Raw genomic sequence first — 20,126 nt, 5'->3', positions numbered from 1 at the left:
GAAACAGGCCTGTTTCCTGCCTTCCCAAACTTCTGGCAGGCCCATTTTTTGCCCTCCGAGCCTCTGTGCGCACCCTGCACTTACCTGCATCCAAAATGGGCCGCGTTGGGACTCCTGGGAGGGATGGGTTGGGGTGGTAGTGGCCAGCCAGAAATGGGATTTGGGGGTTCTACGAACTGCACAGAATCTTAGCTAGAGGTTCTCTGAAACCCCCAGCAGCCCACTCCTGATTTATGCTTTATTTACTGAGGCTTTAGCTGTTCGTTGGGAGTCTCCCAGAGTTAATATGCGCAGCTATAGAAATATTTTAAACACCCCTTCAATTAAGTCAATGCAACATGGTACCTTTTAGACTTCACTAAGCTTAACTATTGCAACAGTAGTCCAATAACTCTTTCCTCAAAAGTCAAACAATTGATGTGTGCAGTGTCTTAGCTAAAAGGGCGATTCTGTCGTGATTGCATCAAGCTTTAATTTTCATAATCTGAAAAACTACACTTTTCTCTCTAAAATTTTAATGCTTCTACTAACACAGTAGAATGTTAATAACTTTTAATCCATGTTATGTTACTACTTTATATCAGAATAATTTATTTATTTAAAGCTCAACAACTGATATTTTCCAGCCAAGTTGTCTCTTCGCAATTTCTGTCTTAAGAATTTTACAATATAAATCGTAGGGTGTCCTGCTTTGCTCACACAAATGTTGCACATGTATCAACCAACCAGTAAGTGTATCTTTCACTATGTCAAAGTATCATAGTTGACCTATACTCCAGTATCTTATTTCTTGCTTTCAAGTTATACAATCTAACCAGCCTGTTTAGGTGGTACCTTTACAAGATATCCTGAAATCAAGGCTTAAGAAGAGAAAAATTAAATTATTTCCCCAAGGTACTTTTTGAACTGTAATTTGCAGGTTTTATGATAGGTTTTTCTGTAAATGATATGAAGTAGATCATCAATGCTAGTAAGGAGGGGAGTTTACTCTTTATTTTATTCTAGTGGCTTGCCCTGTGATCTTGGAAGTTCTTTGGTTGGGCAGTTTGATAGGATATTGTTTACTTCTTGGTAACTGTTGGTCTGTTAATCTTGGAGTTAATCTATGCTCATCTGGGTGTCGATTGTTGGTCGGAAGGGAACTGCCAAACAAGCTAACAGTAAACAATACTAGCACTGATGTTACCTAGCTTGGTTAATGAAATGTCTGCAAGTAAGCAACCAAGCTCAGAGAGCACCAAGAACCCTTATCACCGAGGAAGCACCTGTACATAAGTTGTGTTTGCTATAGTTCTCATTCTATGAGTTGTAGGCTCTGGAACAGGTTGAGAGAGATTAAGCCCTTTCTCAGTATGAAGAAATCCAGCAGTGATATTCCTAAACAGCACTTGCCTCCCTTAGGACTTGGACTGGAGACAATCCTAGATTAGCCTGGAAAGTCGAAAAGGCATTGTGGAAGAGGACAGGGACAAACCACAATTCACAGTAACAACATGGGCTGTCCTTGGAATCATTAGGATGATAGCTTCAAGATGCTCCATTTGAAGAAAAAAAAAAAGCGGCTACTGGATATAACAAATATCCCTCCCGCTCAGTTTCAAGCGAAAAACTATTTCTCAAAGCGAAGAGTTCAGTTTTCTTAGCGCAGCCTCTCCTTTCTGGGCGGAAACCGGCCCGCTCTTCCACCAATCACTGGCGAGTTCTGCTGGACACGCGCGCGCTTGTCTCTAAGCAACAGGCCTAACTCCAAACAGGCCTAACTCCGGAAGGGCCGTACTGAGGAGTGTCGAGTACCGATGGCGTGGATGTCCGAGCTCGGCTTTGAAAGAGGCGCAACCCCTTTTTTCTCCCTGCCTCGTTTTCCTACTCCGAGGAGAGGCGGCCAAGGACTCTTCTCCTTTCCAAGGCATTCTCGCCGCCTCCAACGCAGGCGGCAAAATCGGGGCTCGACTGATCCGGCCTAGAGCGCGGGCGATTTGACGGGCTTTGGAAAGCGGCGCAGGAAAGGAAGGCCCCTCCTTCTTCGTCTGGGGTCCCGATGGCGTCCGCTCTGGTAGGGCCGGTCATTGGAGCGGGGACGCTGCTCGCTTCGCAAACGGCGGGAAGGACCGATTGTTTCTAGGTGGCTCAGTGGCTAAGACACTGAGCTTGTCGATCAGAAAGGCCGGCGGTTCGAATCCCTAGTACACGTCTCCTGCGTGAGCAGGGGGTTGGACTAGATGACCTCCATAGATCCCTTCCAACTCTGTTACTGCTCCCTTTCGCTTTTGCTGTTTACTCACGTGTGTGGCCGAGCCGACGGCTGGTAATTGACGGCTGTGCTTTCGCAGGTGCCCTGAATCACAAATCAACCCACGAACTGCTTTCGTAGCCTGGAAGAGCGGGGGGGGGGAGAGAGATGGGGGAGGTTTCTTTTTCTTTTTGTTCAGTGTTTCCTGCACAACCTGGGATCTTGAACTGAATAAACCGTGATCTGGTGAACCAGGGCGTGGTGTAGAGCTGACACAGCCGAGAAGCGCTTCTCCGCCTGGGTGCCGTTGCACTGAATAGTATAACTTCTAAATTCTCAGTCCCAGCATCTCTGAAAAGGGTTTTTTTGGGGGGGAAAGGACTATGCCTGTAAAGGACTAAAAGCAGAGGTCTTCAAACTTGGCAGCTTTAAGACTTGTGGACTACAACTCTCAGAATTCTCCAGCCAGCTATGCTATCCACAAGTCTTAAAGCTGTCAAGTTTGGGGACCCCTGGACTAAAGGGTGGTGGTTGGTTTTTTGTTTTTGTTTTTTTGGATAGCTATTGTTGTGAAGGGGAAAAAAGCTGCTTGGTTTGGAGAGGCGATCAAACCAGGACCTGTAGGCTGTTTTATCTTCCTTTTGGTTGCCAGTCTATGGGCTGGGAAGCTAAAGGATGTTCAATAAAAGAGAATATATGTAGTTTCTGCTTGAACCATGGAATCCTTGGTGTTCTCTGACCCTGCTTGAAGTCGGGTAATGAAATGTCTGCAAGCAAACAGCCAAGCTTGGAAAGCACCAGGGATTTCAAAGGATGTCAAGTTTGGATATTTGAATGGGAAAACTGCAGAGATTAAAAAGAAATAATGGGAAAAACACTGCCAAATCCTATTAACATGATTGTTAGGAAAGCTTGTATAGTTGCGACCATAAAATTTTGCAGATTTTTTTGAGGGGGTTAAATTTTATTTTTGCTATGCAATAGAGGAAAAGCAACTGCAGAGAACAGGGTCTTTTGAAAATTCCTAGGTTTTTTTTTGCTCCTGCCACTTGCAATCAAAAGAAATCAACAGCTGCAACTTTGTCTTCCTGCTCAACTGCCTTAGCTACCACAACAAAAGGAATCATGAGATGGCTTGGTAACAAATGCCTCTGCTTGTTTCTTTTTCTTTCTTGGCAGTTCCACATGTAGGGTTGGTCATAAAAAATTGCATACCACTCTCTTACCTCACTCATCTTTCTTATTTGGCTATGTGATGTTAGGGCTATGTTTACACAATCCAGTCTCCTATATCATCTGATGAAGAAGGAAAAAAAATAGCTGCTCTTCCTTTAAATAGAAGCCATATTTTATATTCCTGTTAATGTAGATGGTGAAGTTCACTTCTTTTTGTCTCTCCAGACAGTGCAGCATAGAAATGTTGTTTTGATATTTAATTGATAAATATTTGATTATTGATTGCATTGTAGCCAATATCCTTCCCAAAGATAAAAATGCATTACCATCTTTTTTATAATAACCTAATTGGTAAACAATGTTATCTTCTGATTAAAAGTGTTCAGTTGCAGCCCCTCTCAATTTGCCGATGCCTAAAATGTTAATTTGTAGTTGTTTCATTTCAACTTCCACTATGTTGAGCTTTGCTCTTTTCATGCTCCTTACTTCCATTCACTTACTATAGTTCTGTCTTTGCAGTTTTGGATTATTTTTTCCTGTATGATAACATCAATAACTAGAAGGATGTCTAAAAGTCTTTAATTTAACCATATTTTTGAGACTATTAGTACAGGTAGTCTCAATTTACAATAGTTAGTTCAATGACAGTTTGAAACTACAACAGATTTATGACTGTTTTCACACTTACAATAGTTGCAGCATCCCAATGGTCGTGTGATCAAAATTCAGTGCCCTGAATTTTCATGTGATTATCTTTTGCAACCTTCTGACAAGCAAAGTCAATGGGGAAGCCAGATTCACTTAACAACCATGTTACTAACTTAACTCAGTGATTCACTTAACAATGATAGCAAGAAAGGTTATAAAATGGGACAAAACTCATTTAACAAATACCTCATTTAGCAAAAATTTTTGACTCAATTGTGATCATAAGTCGAGGACTACCTATACTCCAAAAGATCTTCAGCTATCCCTTAGCAAGGAGTGCTGAGTGCCCTCTAGGCTGAGAGATCCATTATCCTGCTCTATATTATTAATCATTTTATTTTCTATTCCTATATTTTTATTCATATTCATTTCTATTTTAGATAAAATAAAGGAGTGGTTTACCATTACCTTGTTTTGCACTGTATGAATTGATGCTTTTGCAGTTGTCAGTACAGTGATCATCTGTCTCCAATGTATTCCTATTTTGCTGCTGTCCAGTATAAGTGCCTGCTTGCTTTAGTTCAGCAGCTGAATGACCTTCGTCCCTTAGGTGACTCTGCTGGGAATTATAACTCTTCACATACACTCCCAGCACACAATGAAGACTTGAGGAGCTGTGGAAAATAAAATATAGTAATACACAAGCATAGTTTCAAATGCCATCAAACAGCAAGGGCAATCACCTTCATACCGAGGGAGTTCAATATATCTTCTCTCATCAGTGGGAGCATTGATAATAATACAGTATGATATATCTGAAAGAAATCCTTCCCCAATCTTGGGAAAGTGAGAGATGCTAGGTATTTGGCCAGCATCCAAGGTCCTGCTTTTCTGGGGCATTTTTTTGCACGGGTTTTTACAGTGAATAAAAGCAAAAGATGCTAATTATTCATCTGGATTCTATTGGTCTCATTAAGTGGTATATAAAAAAAAATGAATTGTAGCATCTTCATGTACTACTCTGTGGCAACATATTATTGTATCAAATTAGTATTTAAATAATAGTTCTTTATCAAATTTGTTGAACTGCCCATTTGACAAAAAGTCTGGATAGCATACAACAGTTGAATAAAATATAAAAACAGCAAATGTAAAAATATAAAAATCCACCTTAGAATTAAACATTATACAAATAAATATACATATTTGTACACATTTCTCTACTATAGGAAGATCCTGTTTTGATTCGTCATTTTAAAGGCCACAAAGATGCAGTCACTTGTGTTGCTTTCAGTCCAAATACTAAAGTGCTTGGTAAGTCCACCTGAGGCATATCTGAAAATGTTAATTGTGTGATCTCATAGTGTTCTCCCTACAGATTAAAAACAAATGTAACTAGGCTACTTGCTGAACGCCATACTTTAGGACAATTATAACTCCAAGGTAAGAGTTATGCTGCCACAGATTATTATTCTAATCTGTAAGTAGTATCCAGCTCTTTGGTATTGAAGGTAGGCTTAACTTAAATAGGTTCTAGAATAAACCTATTGAAACTATATTAATGTTGCTTAACAGCAGAATATTTTCTAGAATGAAAACAGTTATGGAAATGTATAGGTAGAACCTTGCCCTGTAATGGTATGGTTGTCAATAGAATCAATTAAAAGGATATAAGAGGTAGGTCTTGCCTTGGACACATGTATACGTTTTCCACAAGTAGTAAATGTTGTTTTCCTTTAAACATTCATTCATGTCTGATTCTCAGAGTGCTTGGACAAGTCTCTGCTATTTTCTGGGTTTTTAGAGGTGTTTTGCCATTACCTCCTTCCTAGGACTAAAAGAGAGTAACGGGCCCAAGATCATCCAGCTGGCTTTGGGCCTAAGACCGGACAAGAACTCATGATTTCCCTTTTTCTATTTACTAGGATATAATTATATTAGGATAGTTATTAGGATATAATAATACTTCCTAAAGTTTTTCTCGTAGTATCCTAAGTTCGGACGCCCAGATTTTAATTATTTGGTATTTGCCAAATGATAGACAGACAGACATTGATTACACTATTTCTTTTTTCACAACTACTTCTATTTCTTTTCAATTATAAATAATATTACAGGTAGTCCTTGTTTAACGATGCTGATTGGGACCAGGGATTCCATCACTAAGCAAACCGTCATTAGGCAAAATATCATGTGACCACAATGCTTAGCAATGGCAGTTACAGTAGTCCTAGTTGCAGCGGAATGGGACATTTAGGCATGGGCCCTTGGCTGCACCTCCTTCGCCCCAGCCACTTGCCTCAGCCCATTTACAGCCAGCTTGCCTCCTCCACTGACCCTCCATGGCCAGTGGGGCCCTGGCCCTTCACCCCTGCCCATTCACTCAAACACCATTTGACTCGGGCCTTTGGCTGCATAGTACAAATAGCCCCCAGCCAATCGGGTGGCAGGCAGAAGCAATGGTGCTCTGAGGGCAGCACGCAATGCAAGATTAAAAAAAAAAAAAATACTGCAGCTGCTCTGCAAGATCACCAGGACCAGAGGGCAGGATGGTGTGAGTAGCAGCCGCTGGGTGGTGGGGAGGCAGACAGGTGAGACCGTATTGGGAGGAACAGGAAAGGAGTCCTCAAGGAGGCTTCACAAAGACAGCTTGGCTCACAACTCAGCTCCAACGAAAGACGGGAGAAGGAGCAAGGCCAGCATGGCATCTGGCATTGCGGAGGGGGGGCTTGGAGGTCACACAGGCGAACAGCAAGGCTGGCGCTGCTTCTGGTATTGCAGGGGGCTGGAGGGTTGCACAGGCCCAAGTCAAATGGTGTTTGAATGAATGGGAAGGGACGAAGGGCCAGGGGCCCAATGGTCATGGAGAATGGCCTGGGGAAGACCAGCAGAGGAGGAAAGCTGGCTGTAAATGGGCTGAGGCAGGTGGCTGAGGGTGAAGGAGGCGTGGCCAAGCGTCCATGTCTACACGTCCTAAACCCAGTTGCCCATTAAGCAAAGACCTCATGCTTCTCTGCTACACATGCCTCCACTCCCCATTCTTAATTATTTCCCCCATCTCTGATCTTTTGGCCATTCTGCACTCACAGCCTACCCCTGCAACTCCCCTGATGGCCCCAGTCACTTTTGCTATCTTCTTACCCCAGTACCAATAAGGTGTCCCCATCAGAGACAGCTGCTGGCCGTTTGTGAGGCCTTATAACTAATAACTAAATATATTGTGTATACTAAAAATAATAACAAAATCAAAAGCATTATAAATAACAGAAGGACTTTATGCCCTATAAATAATGTGGGATGTTTCTGGGCAAGATCATTTAGAAATCTAGTAGTTTCAGGGAAGACAATCAGTTCTCAGTTTGGAAATAGGTAAACTAAGTGGAAAAATAACGATGTACTGATATGTCATATTTCTACATCAGTTCACTTTTTGTTTTATAGCTTTAAAATTCCTTCTTTGCAGCCACCTCTTCTCTGGACAGGTTTCTCATGATATGGAATTTGAGGCCAAATACAAAAGCCTTCAGATTTGTGGGTCATTTAGAAGCTGTAACTAGTGTACAGTTTTCACCAGATGGATACCTGTTGGCATCTGCTTCTGAAGACCGAACTGCCAGACTATGGATTCCTTGCATGTAAGTAGCATTGGTTCCATTTATTTCTTTCAGTTATACTTATTTTACATAAAAGTGGCTTAGTAACAATTTGTTACTTTCTCTAGTAGGAGAAAGCTAAATCAGCTAAAAGTTAATTTAAAGAAGAAACTCATAAAAGTTATTCTGGAAAATATCTTCCCTAGCTGTCTATTTTATGTAAATTTCTGGATCAAGAAGTAATAAAATATCCTCTGTTAACCCCATAAGTCAGAATTTATGAGGCTTTGGTGCAGGGGAGCTTGTTTAATGTTTGTGGGATCAGGATTTTAGCAGATAAGATGATGAAATTCCCATGGCCCAGACTTGTATTTTTTGAAATTTTGAGGCCATTTTTTCAATATAGTCAATGCTTGCAATGCACATTTAAAAAATATATTTTCATGCCTCAAAATATTTGGAAAGGAGTCTCTAAAAATTGCAAAGAAATTATTGAGGGTCACAAATTGTATACTCTGGAATAACAAATGAGTACTTTTTGTTGTTGTTAGTTGCGAAGGTGTGTCCAACCCATTGCGACCCTATGGACAACATTCCTCCAGGCCTTCCTGTCCTCTACCATCCTCTGGAGTCCATTTAAGCTCACACCTACTGCTTCAGTGACTCCATCCAGCCACCTTGTTCTCTGTCGTCCTTCTTCTTTTGCCCTCAATCTTTCCCAGCATTAGGCTTTTCTCCAGTGAGTCCTTCCTTCTCATTAGGGGGCCAAAATATTTGAATTTCATCTTCAGGATCTGGCCTTCTGAAGAGCAGTCAGGGTTGATCTCCTCTAGGACTGACCAGTTTGATCACCTTGCAGTCCAAGGGACTTGCAGGAGTCTTCTCCACCACCATAGTTCAAAGGCCTCAATTCTTTGGCGCTCATGGTCTTTCTTTTGGTCCAACTTTCACAGCCATACATTGCAACTGGGAAAACCATAGCCTTGACTATATGCACTTTTGTTGGCAGGGTGATGTCTCTGCTTTTTAGTATGCTGTCTAGATTTGCCATAGCTTTCCTCCCCAGGAGCTTTAATGATTACTTTAAACTTTGTTAAAACAGAGGAAATAGAGTTAGTCTTCACTTAATGATCAAAGTTACAAAAGACTTTTAAAAAGCTACTTACAACCCATCTCAAAGTTAAGACTGCCATACTCTCCCTTCCCCATGGTCATATTATCTCATTTTGGAATTGCAATCAGCCATGTGATTGCAATGTCCTGCAGTCACATGACTGATTTGTAATGATTTTTGCTGTTCTCTTGCAGAAAATGGCAAAAAAAAAACCCTATTAGATATGCTGAATTTGCTTAACAATCATGATTTACTTAGTGACTACACTGACTCATTTTACAACCATTGTAAAAATGGTCATAAAATGTAATCCAGTCACGTGGTGCCTCGACTTACAACAACAATTACTTAAAACTGAAATTCCGTGCGCCATTGTGGTTGTTTGTTCACAACTACCTGTATGTTTTTATTAATAGCATTTTGTTAGGCCATGCCTAAGTTTGTTCTCATCTTAATACACTAGATACAACACTAATATTATTAATTACATTATTTCTGAAAGACTTCTATGATTGTTCACAGAAATATACCATATCAGACATGAAATAAAGGTCTTTCATTTGGGAATGCATCACTTTAAACTAGATAGATTGAGGATGCAATCTGTATTTTAAATTTATGATTAGTTTCTGCTAAAACATATATTTTTTAATTTCTTTATAGCCATGGCGAATCCACATCATTAAAGGGCCATACTGCCCCAGTCCGCAGTGTGAACTTCTCAAATGACAGTCAGTTTCTAGTCACTGCATCTAATGACAAGTCAGTGAAAGTGTGGAGCATTTGCAGCCAAAATCTTTTGTATTCTTTATCCCATACACACTGGGTGCGTTGTGCAAAGTAAGTTTTTTAATTCATTACCTTCCTAAAGATAATTGCTTTTCTCAATGACCTCAAAATATGTAGTGAAGATATGGGTGCAGTATCCCTGCTGAATAGGATTGTACCTAGAAAGGGTTCTGTGGGAGATTGTCTGGGAGTCCTGTAATCAGTGCCCTGAATTCTAAAATGGGAAAAAAGTTGGATGCAAACTCACAAATAAGTATGTTCTTTTACTTGTCATATATTGAATATTTGAAGTTATCCCAAAATAAAAACAGTTAATGTGAGCAAAAAATGTATTTATTTATGTATTTCTTGCATAGATGTATATGGCCACCCGTATGGGTAACATAAAATCAAAAACATATTATAAAAACAATTAAAAATGATTAAAACAATAAAAACAAAACCACAACAATGAGAATATTACACAGAATACAGTCAATATGCATACTTCCTTTACCAGGGGATCCCCAGACTTGTTAAAAGCAACACATTTTAAGGGTTTTCTGAAAGGCCATGAGAGTTGGAGCTCACCTAATCTCAGGTGGGATGATGTTCCAGAGCATGAGAAATGGCTTGCCTCCTAGGTCTTGTCAGGTGAAACTCTTTCGCAGATGGGATCTGTAGCATGCTTCTCCGGCCGGACTTGATCAGACAGGGAAATGTAATCAGGAAGAGGCAATCCCTCAGATAATCTTGCTATATGCTAGACTTTAAAAATCAAAACAAGCACTTTGAATTGGATCCTGAAACAGACTGGTACACAGTGCAACTCACAAAGCACAAAGTGTGTCTTAAGGGCATACATAATTATGTGTGCCAATTCATTTTGCACCAGCTGCAGCTTCTAGATACTCTTCAAGGGTGGCCACATGTAGAGCACATTACAGTAGTCTAAATGGGAGGCGACTAGAGCATGAGTATTTTGTATTTATGACCTCTAGCTATTTTCAGTATAATCATAAATCGTAGTTGGATTAACCAGTTGAATGTGAACTCCTGAATGCTTCTATACTTTAATATCACAAATTTTATAACTGCAGATCATTTAAATATTATTTGTAAATATGTAGGTCTTTACCCCTCCCTTTATTTTTTTTTCTTTTCTAGATATTCACCAGATGGAAGATTAATAGTGTCTTGCAGTGAAGATAAAACTGTTAAAATCTGGGATATAAGAAACAAGATATGTATTAATAATATAATAGATTATGATGGGTACGTCATATTCATTTAAAAGCAAAGGGAAATATTTTATTGATAATTATAGTTATATCAGCTGGGATTGGTTATGTCAAAATTCTGTTGTGATTCACAAAAACTAAACTAATGGTACCTTTTATTTTGATGGTCTTAAGGCTACTTTGTTACTCAATTTCTCCAACTTGTGATCAGGACTTCCTGTAAACACTATGCAATAGCAATTCCTTCTTGTTTATCAAATATCCCAACTACCTTTGAATTCACTGTATTCCCTAATAACCATAAGCAAAGATTATTTAGTGCAGGACAAAACAAGGCCATCTCCATTCCTCCTCCTTTCTTCTGCCCATACAGTGGCTTGAGATTAGAAGTACATTGTAATTGAGCGTAAACAGCGAAAAATGCAATCGCCATATTCTTTTTCAGATTGGCTCAGGTTTTCTTCCTTGGTTATGGCTGATAGAACATTTGATACTCCATTATGTCCAGTCCTGAGTTGAAATTGTTCTGCAGCATACATATGCATGCACAATATAGTTTGCAAATTCGCAAATAACACCAAGTTGGGGGAAATTGCCAACACTTTGCAAGATCAACCCAAGATTCAGAAAGATAGTACCCGTCTATACTGCACTAGTGAGGCCACACTTGGAATACTGCATCCAGTTCTGGTCATGACAATATAAAAAAGATGCTGAGACCCTAGAAACAGTGTAGAGAAGAACAACAAAGATGATAAACAATCTGAAGGCCAAATTTTATTATGAACAGCTAAGGGAACTAGGTATGTTTAGCTTAACAAAGAGAAGGCTTGGGGTGACATGCTAGTTGTCTTCTAATACTTGAAGGATGCCCACCATCACAGAGAAGAGAAAGTTGATTTATTCTCCAAAGCACTGAGGGCAGTACAAGAAGCAATAGATAGGTGCTTATTAGAGGGAGATTCATCCTGAAATTAAGGAGAATGTTCCTAACAGGGAGAATAAATTAATCAATGGAACAGCTTGTCTCTTCTCAGGGTTGCTGCAGGTTTTCAAGAAAAAAAATGGGACAACCATTTGTCTAGAATGGTGTAGTGACTGCAACCTTGGACAGGAGATTGGACTAAAAGACATCCAAAGACCTTTCCAGCCCTATGATTTTATTTTTCTATGATTTAAATTTTTAAAAAGAAGCAATTTTCATGAGCAACTTTTCAGAAATACACCTTGCTGGCATTTAATGTTCAAGATAGCATATAACTGTGATGGCGAACCTATGGCACGTGTGCCAGAAGTGGCATGCAGAGCCATCGCTCGTTGCTCTTCCAGGTTCCGGTACGCTGGCTAGCTGGTCTTCATGTGCACGGGAACGCCGGAAACTGGAAGAGCAGCCGCCTGGTGCACGCATGCGTACCGGGCAGCTGCTCTTCCAGTTTCTGGAATGCGCACACAGTGCTGCACACTTGGTGCCGAAAAGGCTCGCCAACACTGGCATATAATATTCAGGAGGCTGTCATGCAGCTTCTCATATCTTGAACCGTGGTGGCGCAGTGGTTAGAATGCAGTACTATAGGCTACTTCTGCTGACTGCCAGCTGCCAGCAGTTTGGCAGTTCGAGTCTCACAGGATCAAGATTGACTCAGCCTTCCATCCTTCCAAGGTCGATAAAATAAGGACCCAGATTGTTGGGGACAATATGCTGATTCTGTAAACCTCTTAGAGAGGGCTGTAAAGCACTGTGAAGCTTTAAAAGTGCTATTGCTATCTTGAGATCCTTTCTTAACTTTTCTCCAAATAAGGCTGATAGGAATTGTAATTCAAGAATTGTAATTCAAGAAGGACCTAGGTTTGAGAACATGTTCTAGCTATATTACTACTTCCATTTAGTAAATATCTAAGTACAAGTTGACAACATATAAAGGAATAGATACCTGATTGCTAATTTACAGGCAAGATGGAGAGACTGAAATAAATATATTGGCATATCTCAGGATGAGTTATTTTACCCAATATTGGGAAAACAGAATGTACTGCTTGTGTGGCAAAGACACCTTAAGAATTCATTGAAATAAACAGATGACCCGATTCCTTTACAATAACAACCATTATTTTTAATTTTCTTTATAGGTTTGCAAACTACGTAGATTTTAATCCTGATGGTACATGTATAGTTTCTGCTGGTTCTGATCACACAGTGAAGTTTTGGGACATTCGAATAAACAGATTACTGCAGCGTTATAAAGGTAAATGTTTATGCAGCATAATTTGATTAACCTCTCTTTTGTTTAACTGCAGAACAAATACCCATAATATAGATCTTACCGTAGTAGTTAAAAGTAAAATCTAGGATAGAAATAGATACTATATTTCTAAATATTCTAATTTTAATTTTATCTCTGCTAAAATTACTGTTTTTAAACTTATTTCTTGCCCTGCTCATATTTTATACCAGCGTAAATGCCAATAGTATTTTAAAAGTGGTATATTCAATTATATATATGTTTTATAAGTATGTATAAATTGAAAGTATAGGTTGTTGCTTCAGTGCCTATAAAATACACATTATATACCTAACAAAAATTATATACCTAACAGCAACAATTTGAAGAAGCTAGTTTATAAGGTAGCCACTTGACTATATAATACTGTAACTTTCTGAACCCATTTTAATATATTGACATTTGTCTGTGAAGCACTAAATGCATAAAAGAATCACTTCCCTAAATATGTCCAACTTGTGCATTAAGTTTTACTGGGAACTATTTGCCTGCTGATGGGTTTGATTCAGTGTCATATCAAGTGGTAAGAACTCATATGGAACTCTCTCATGAAAAGCATTTAACTCCCCCTAGAAAACAATAGAACATAGAAAACACTTGTTCTTGTAGACATGTATTGGTTAACAATTACTCCAGTGTAATAAGAAAGTTGTTTTAAAACAACCAGGTTGTTTTAATTTACGGCCAAAATATGTAATTATTTTAATACTGTTTTTAAATTTTGTATGCTCTGTTTTTACCTTGGCTGTGCACCGCCCTGAGTCCTATTTGGAGAAGGGCGGTATAGAAATTTAATAAATAAATAAATATATATATATATATATATTAATTTGATTTATATGCCGCTCTTCTCCAGAGACTCAGGGCGGCTTACAATGCATTAAGCAATAGCCTTCATACTTTTGTATATTTTATACAAAGTCAGTTTATTGCCCCCACAAACTGCGTCCTCATTTCACCTACCTTAGAAAGGATGGAAGGCTGAGTCAACCTTGAGCCTTGGAGAGATTCGAACCAGCAGTAATTGCAGACAGCTGTGTTAATAACAAGGTGCTTAGACCACTGTACCATCAAGGCTCTACTTTATTATAAACTACTTTATTATAAACTGCTGTGAAAAACTGCCATACAAATGTGTATGGTTGTGGGTGTAGATAAATCCTAAACTAAGATCATAGTCTAGATACTGCTTCTGTTTGTAATGGAAACAATTAGTTGGGACATGTCTATCCAGTTTACCATTTTAAAATTTTAATTAGAATACTATTGGTATACATTTTGTGTATACCAAAATCTATACACATTGGAAATTAATAAATTGTTTGAATTGGAATAAAATTCCAGATGAATATAGATACTTCATAGATATTACTTAAATTTGTCATTAATCCATATCCCAAATGAAATGTTCATTCTCTGCTCAGTTGTCATACAGTTTCCACCTTAGAAAGAAAATAGAAGTGTTAAAAATAGCTAACTAATATGAACATCATCATAAGTTGTTTTCACAGTCTGAAATGCTATTTAATCTGTATATTGCTGGTGATTGTTTTAGAAAATTTCCAATCAAGGTATGGTATTTTGTAGATTTAAAGATAAATTATGTTACAGTACACCTAATTAAAACTGAATGTTAGTGGTGTTTAAAAACCACAAGATGGCAGTAAAATCACATATCTTTAGTCAAATATTCATATTCTGCCTTCAAACTAGAACAAAGAGGCAATGACTTAATAAAACATTCAGTTTTTCATGTATTTTTTTGGATTTGATGGTTACAGACATTCTAAAGTCTTATAATTTTGGTATTGAAAGACTAATTCTCTTGAATCGGCAATCTCCCTTTGGGGGCAAAGGTCCCATTCTTTCTAAAGTTGAAAAGTCTCCCTTCATTTATTATAGAAGAAATTGTCCTTCCTCCCAAATATTCTCTCTTTTCTTCAAAATAGTGATTACTCATTTTAACCTGTCCTGCATATGTAGGGTTTTTGGTGATGGATCCTAAATTTCAAAGATATTATAGCTCTGTTGTGAAACAAGTTTTATAAAATACTTTGTATCCTATGTATACATTGAAATCAAAGTTGGAAAATCTTTAGATACAAACTTTCTTATCCCCTCTCCAGGTCTTCTATTGTACTTGAGTTTTTTGTATCCTCTTCTTTAGGAACTCTCACCCATTTTTAGCTCCCCCCGCCCCCTTAGTTTCTTCTGCTTTGGAATTCTTATGACTTCCCTAAATGCATTAAAATCTTTTTTAAGAAATCCAATAAATGTATTTGACTTTTCAAATTTTCACTTTTAGTGTTTAAAATCAAGAACTGCATCATTACGTAATCATTTTCACCCAGTATTCTACCTACTTTTACTTTACTGTGTAAATTGCCCATTCTTTAACTAAAAGGGTGTGTTGTATGTATCTTTCAGTTAATGAGGCCGCAAATGCTTGGGGGGGTTGAATCTTTTCACATGGATCAGAAAACCTCACATTTCTCTTACAATCACAACAGTACCTGCTTTTGTACAGGTTTTTTTTTTCCTCTTGGAAATTATGTTGACTTTTCTTTTCCAAACTTTGAAGTTTCATTGACAGCCTTCTACATTTCTCACTTTGTTTTTCCATTTTCTCTAGTTGTTTTTTAATAAGTATTAAGTGAATTCTTAATTCTTATAACCTGTCTTGGGCTAGGAAGTGGCTTAAATGCTTAGCAGGAAAAAAAAGTATAAGTGTATGCCACTGGGGACATGTGTCTGGGGACTGATTAACTGTGCAAGGATTTTGTAACAGTGAATATTCCAAGCCTAATTCCTTAAACCCTGGATTCTAAAGTTCTGCTAGGCAGAAACAGAGGGTTACTTAAATAGCTATGTGTTCAGATTGGTGTGCATTCTGGGGCTCAGGTTTGTACCTCTGTTCTTAAATGTTGGTGGGATGTTGATAATTCCATTTTTCCTTGGAATTCTGCAGCAGTGTATAATGGAATGAATTTGTCTTTTGCCAAATCAAAATCTATCAAATGATCTGAAATGTAAATATTAAAATAACTGACTAGTGAAGAAGAATAATGAAGAAGAATAAGAAAACTAGTATTTAAGTCTGCTTATTTAAATGTAAGGAAAATGTCACAGAGCAGTACAAAATAATAGCAATGAAAATAAGCTATTGTAGGAACTCATAGATAATACGGATGGGAAAGTGGAATTCAGAATGCCCCTTTATAAATGCAATCAGTTACACAGCCCTTGGTGTGAGTGTAACTAGTTATGGAACATTTCAACCTCAAAAGCATTTTGCACACCTGTAAAGGATAACATTGATGTAAAAGCTAGTTAAAATCTGAAAAAAATGGTACTTATTAGAATTGCATTTTAAAAATATCAATCATAGGATAGAACCCTGGCCACCATATCCTGGTGATAAACTTTATTGTTATTCTTCTCAGTAATATAGTTAGGTTTGTGTTGTTGGTCAGTGATGTTATGTGTTCTTTTTGTTTTGGAAGTTTTCTTCTTTGTATCAATATCTGAACTACTTTTATTTAAATCAGTTCACAGGGGAAGTGTTAATTACACATCTTTCCATCCTTCTGGCAACTTTCTCATAACAGCATCTAATGATGGAACTCTTAAGATTATGGATCTTATAGAAGGAAGACTCTTATACACACTTCATGGGCATGAGGTACAGTCTTTATTTTGGGACTTGCTTTTAAGACCTTGTTATTTTCGTCATAAACAATAATTCCTATGCATGGAATGATAACGTTACTGTAATGAAAACCTATGTCAATTATACTGTAGCTATATCAAATTATCCTAATTTGGACACGTTATACAAAGACCCAACTCTATACGTGGTTTCTAGAAGTAAAAAATAATTTAATGGCACATAATCAGTTAAAATATCATTTGGATAAATATTGCATGCATAATATGCCAATTAATGTAGTCCATTTCATCACCTAAATATATTTAATGATTACTAATATATTATTTGTTTATTAGCAATTTAGGAATGATTAAATAAAAAGAAGGGAGAGAGTACTAACAAAAAACATTATGCCTTTAAAAAATATATTTATCTTGTTCCCCTCTGTCCTTTTTTTAAAATTAGGGTCCTGTGCTTTCTGTAGCTTTTTCAAAAGATGGAGAGACCTTCGCTTCTGGTGGCACAGATACACAGGTTTGTTAAAATAGTTAAATTCTTAACTAAACATAATTCTTATTAATAAGTTCACTAAATAAATATTTTATTATCAAATTTAGAAGAATATATTTTTCAAGTATGTGTTAATTATAAAATTAATGTCTGATTTTTTTTCTCAGCAAATTTTCCCTTTAATTATATTACACTGTATATCTTATTGCTTTACTATAAATTGGATATTCAGTTAAATGCTTAATTAGCAAATGAAACATTTGGCTGCATTCATGAAACATTAGTACATTTCCTACAGGTGCTGCTCTGGAAGACAAATTTTGATTCCTCTGAATATAAGAAAGTTCTTGAAAGACATGTACAAAGATTACATAGTGACGATCCACCTCACCTCCTGGATATTTACCCTCAGTCACCTCATCGCCATGATGCAAAATCACAGGCAGTTGAGGTAAACTATTACGGCTTTTAGTAACAAATTATTGGCTACAACTGGGATCTGCAATTTTTCAGCATAGATATTTCTTTAGTAATACTGACTGAACTTTTGATCATGTCTTTCCAGAGTTTTTCATTCATTTTCTTCTCTACCATCCACATTTTTATTCTTTCTTCTAAAACTGGGCATTTTATACTCAGAGAATGTTTCATTTCTCATTACGTAGTTAGCTTCTTTTCTCTACATCTTTTTTTTAAAGGACTTTCTCTGGTTGTAGAGCACAGTTATAGAGCTATGTTGTGGGTGGAGGGTAGGCTGCCAATTTTAAAGTTCAGTAGTTTTTTATTGAGATGATAGGGTGGTGAATAATGCGAACAACTCTGACTTTAGAGCCTCAAAACTTTCCCTTCTCACACTTCTTCCCAATTACCATTAATACACAGGCAACCATATTCTAAATAGGCAGGCCAATAAGAATGGCAGAAAAAAGGACAACTAGATTCTATTGAGAGTTCATGTTTGAACATATTCAGTGACAATAAAAGCAGTAAACATTTATTTGTGTTTAATGTGTGTGTGCATTCCTATCCATGATTCTGTTCAGAGTGACATGGCCCTTTTATGGGGAGGGACAAAATGATTTTGTGAATTTCCTTGTAGATAAAGTTGCTTATAACTGCTATTGTTTGAATGACAATTAGACAGAGCAATGTTGTCTGAGCAAGATCAAGTGTCCATTTGCAATTAATTTGAGACAGAGTCTTCTATACCATGATTTCTGCCACCTGTGAATTAAACTCATGGCCCTCCAGGTCCTGCAATGATCAGGCATGACATGTGCCACTGGATTTGAAAGGTGCCAAATATCTCTTTGAGAGGGATATTATACTCTTGACCTTGAAACACTTAGTGTGCACTCTAAAAGGCCATATCTCAGCATAGCCACATTGACAGTTCTCACCCTGTTTAAGAAAGCTTGAGAATAGAATAGAGACTTAACTATCGAGTAACAGACAATATAGTTCATATAATGTTAATATGGATCCCATATATCATTGATGGCTAACCTTTTCCAGACTGAGGCTCAAAGCGTGCACGTGAATGCACACGCACATGCCCAAACCTCAAAAATGCAATGAGCATGTGCCCCAATGCATCCACCCCACGCATGCGTGCATGGCCCCTTGCATGTGCCCCGCCCTCCCGGGCATGCCATGTGGCCTTCCCGCATGCGCAGCAGAGACCCAAACACCAGCTGGCTGGCGGGAGGCACACGCGCATGCGCAGCAGAACTGAACTGGGGCAATGGCTCGCGTGCTATCAGAGCGGGCACTGTGTGCCACCTCTGGCACGCGTGCCATAGGTTCGCCATCATGGCCATATATAATGTACATGTACAATTTTTACATAGTATTTTATGTTATTAGCTTATTATAGCTTTAACACACTAGATGGCACTAATGTTTAAGAATATTATGTTGAATGGGAACCATCCTAATATATAACAGGATTTTTTAAGGATCAGTGCATTTTTAAATATATGAAGAATATATAAGAACAATAAATGTGGCGATAAAGAACATTTTATAGGAATTGACCTTTTCAGTTACATCGTTTATATAATGCTCCCATTATATAATTATATTCGATATGATCACACAGAAAAGAAAGTTGAAGTATTTTAGAATAGGAGCTATTAAAAGATACACAGATTGGAAACTTCAGCTCATACAAAAAATATCTGTGTTCTTTCTGTCAGGAAGATGAGAGCCTATTTTAATCTATTTAGCAGACATTTAGCAGCTATTACAATAGATTCCACTTACAGTAGTTTCTATGCCAATTGAACTTATATTGTTTTGTTTTAAATTCTTCATGAAACCATTGCTGTTTCATTGCTTGCTGGGATCTACTTATCAAGCCTCAGCTATAGTTCCATGCATCAAAGTAATAAAAAAAAATTACCACAATAGAAATTATCCTTTTAAGTAATTTTCCCACCTCCCTTAGAGAATCATATTTACATCCAAGTACATACTTAAATCCGATTTTATTTATTTGTTTGTAAAATTTATAGGCCATCCATCATTCTCAAGGTAATTTTAATTTTAGAAGCTTTAATGTACAAAGGATATTTTTAATGTGGAGTCTCTAGTGCTCTTTAAGCTTGATTTTGCTTGCAGATATTTCATTACCCAGGTAGATAATATCATCAGTGTGAGTGAATGTGAGGTTTGCTCCCTGTTTATATACAGTAGCTTGTCCTTGCCAATTTTGATGGGGGATGGGTTTCGCCATGGTAGTTCCTTGATTTGGGTATTGTATTTTGCCTGATCGTTTGTCTGGTGTTAATCCCTGTTTGTTTAGGAGTGTGATGGCTCAGTGGTTAAAGATGCTGAGCTTGTCATCTGGAGAGGTGACAGCCCAGGTTCAAGACCTGAGCGCTGCGCGATTGAGTGAGCTCCCATTACTTGCCCCA

General features: G+C 37.8%; 1 protein-coding gene across 1 annotated transcript in view; it reads left to right on the top strand.

The window, feature by feature from the left end:
• The first annotated feature begins 1,861 nt into the window (after positions 1-1,861).
• The window catches only part of POC1B (POC1 centriolar protein B), a 34,828-nt gene continuing 16,563 nt past the window's right edge, over positions 1,862-20,126 (top strand). Inside the window, exons 1-9 of the mRNA XM_070946987.1 lie at positions 1,862-2,053; positions 5,284-5,368; positions 7,518-7,689; positions 9,425-9,601; positions 10,697-10,804; positions 12,898-13,013; positions 16,598-16,731; positions 17,164-17,232; positions 17,507-17,659. Coding sequence (XP_070803088.1) covers positions 2,039-2,053; positions 5,284-5,368; positions 7,518-7,689; positions 9,425-9,601; positions 10,697-10,804; positions 12,898-13,013; positions 16,598-16,731; positions 17,164-17,232; positions 17,507-17,659 — 1,029 coding nt within the window. The 5' untranslated portion in view covers positions 1,862-2,038. The remainder of the gene's footprint in view (positions 2,054-5,283; positions 5,369-7,517; positions 7,690-9,424; positions 9,602-10,696; positions 10,805-12,897; positions 13,014-16,597; positions 16,732-17,163; positions 17,233-17,506; positions 17,660-20,126) is intronic.

The sequence above is a fragment of the Pituophis catenifer genome, unplaced genomic scaffold (assembly GCF_029215685.1).
Source record: "Pituophis catenifer annectens isolate HBS135680 unplaced genomic scaffold, rPitCat1.0.hap2 SCAF_7, whole genome shotgun sequence".
Classification (NCBI taxonomy): domain Eukaryota; kingdom Metazoa; phylum Chordata; class Lepidosauria; order Squamata; family Colubridae; genus Pituophis; species Pituophis catenifer.
The sequence above is the reverse complement of the archived record's forward strand: the minus strand, read 5'-3'. Positions and strand labels throughout refer to the sequence as shown.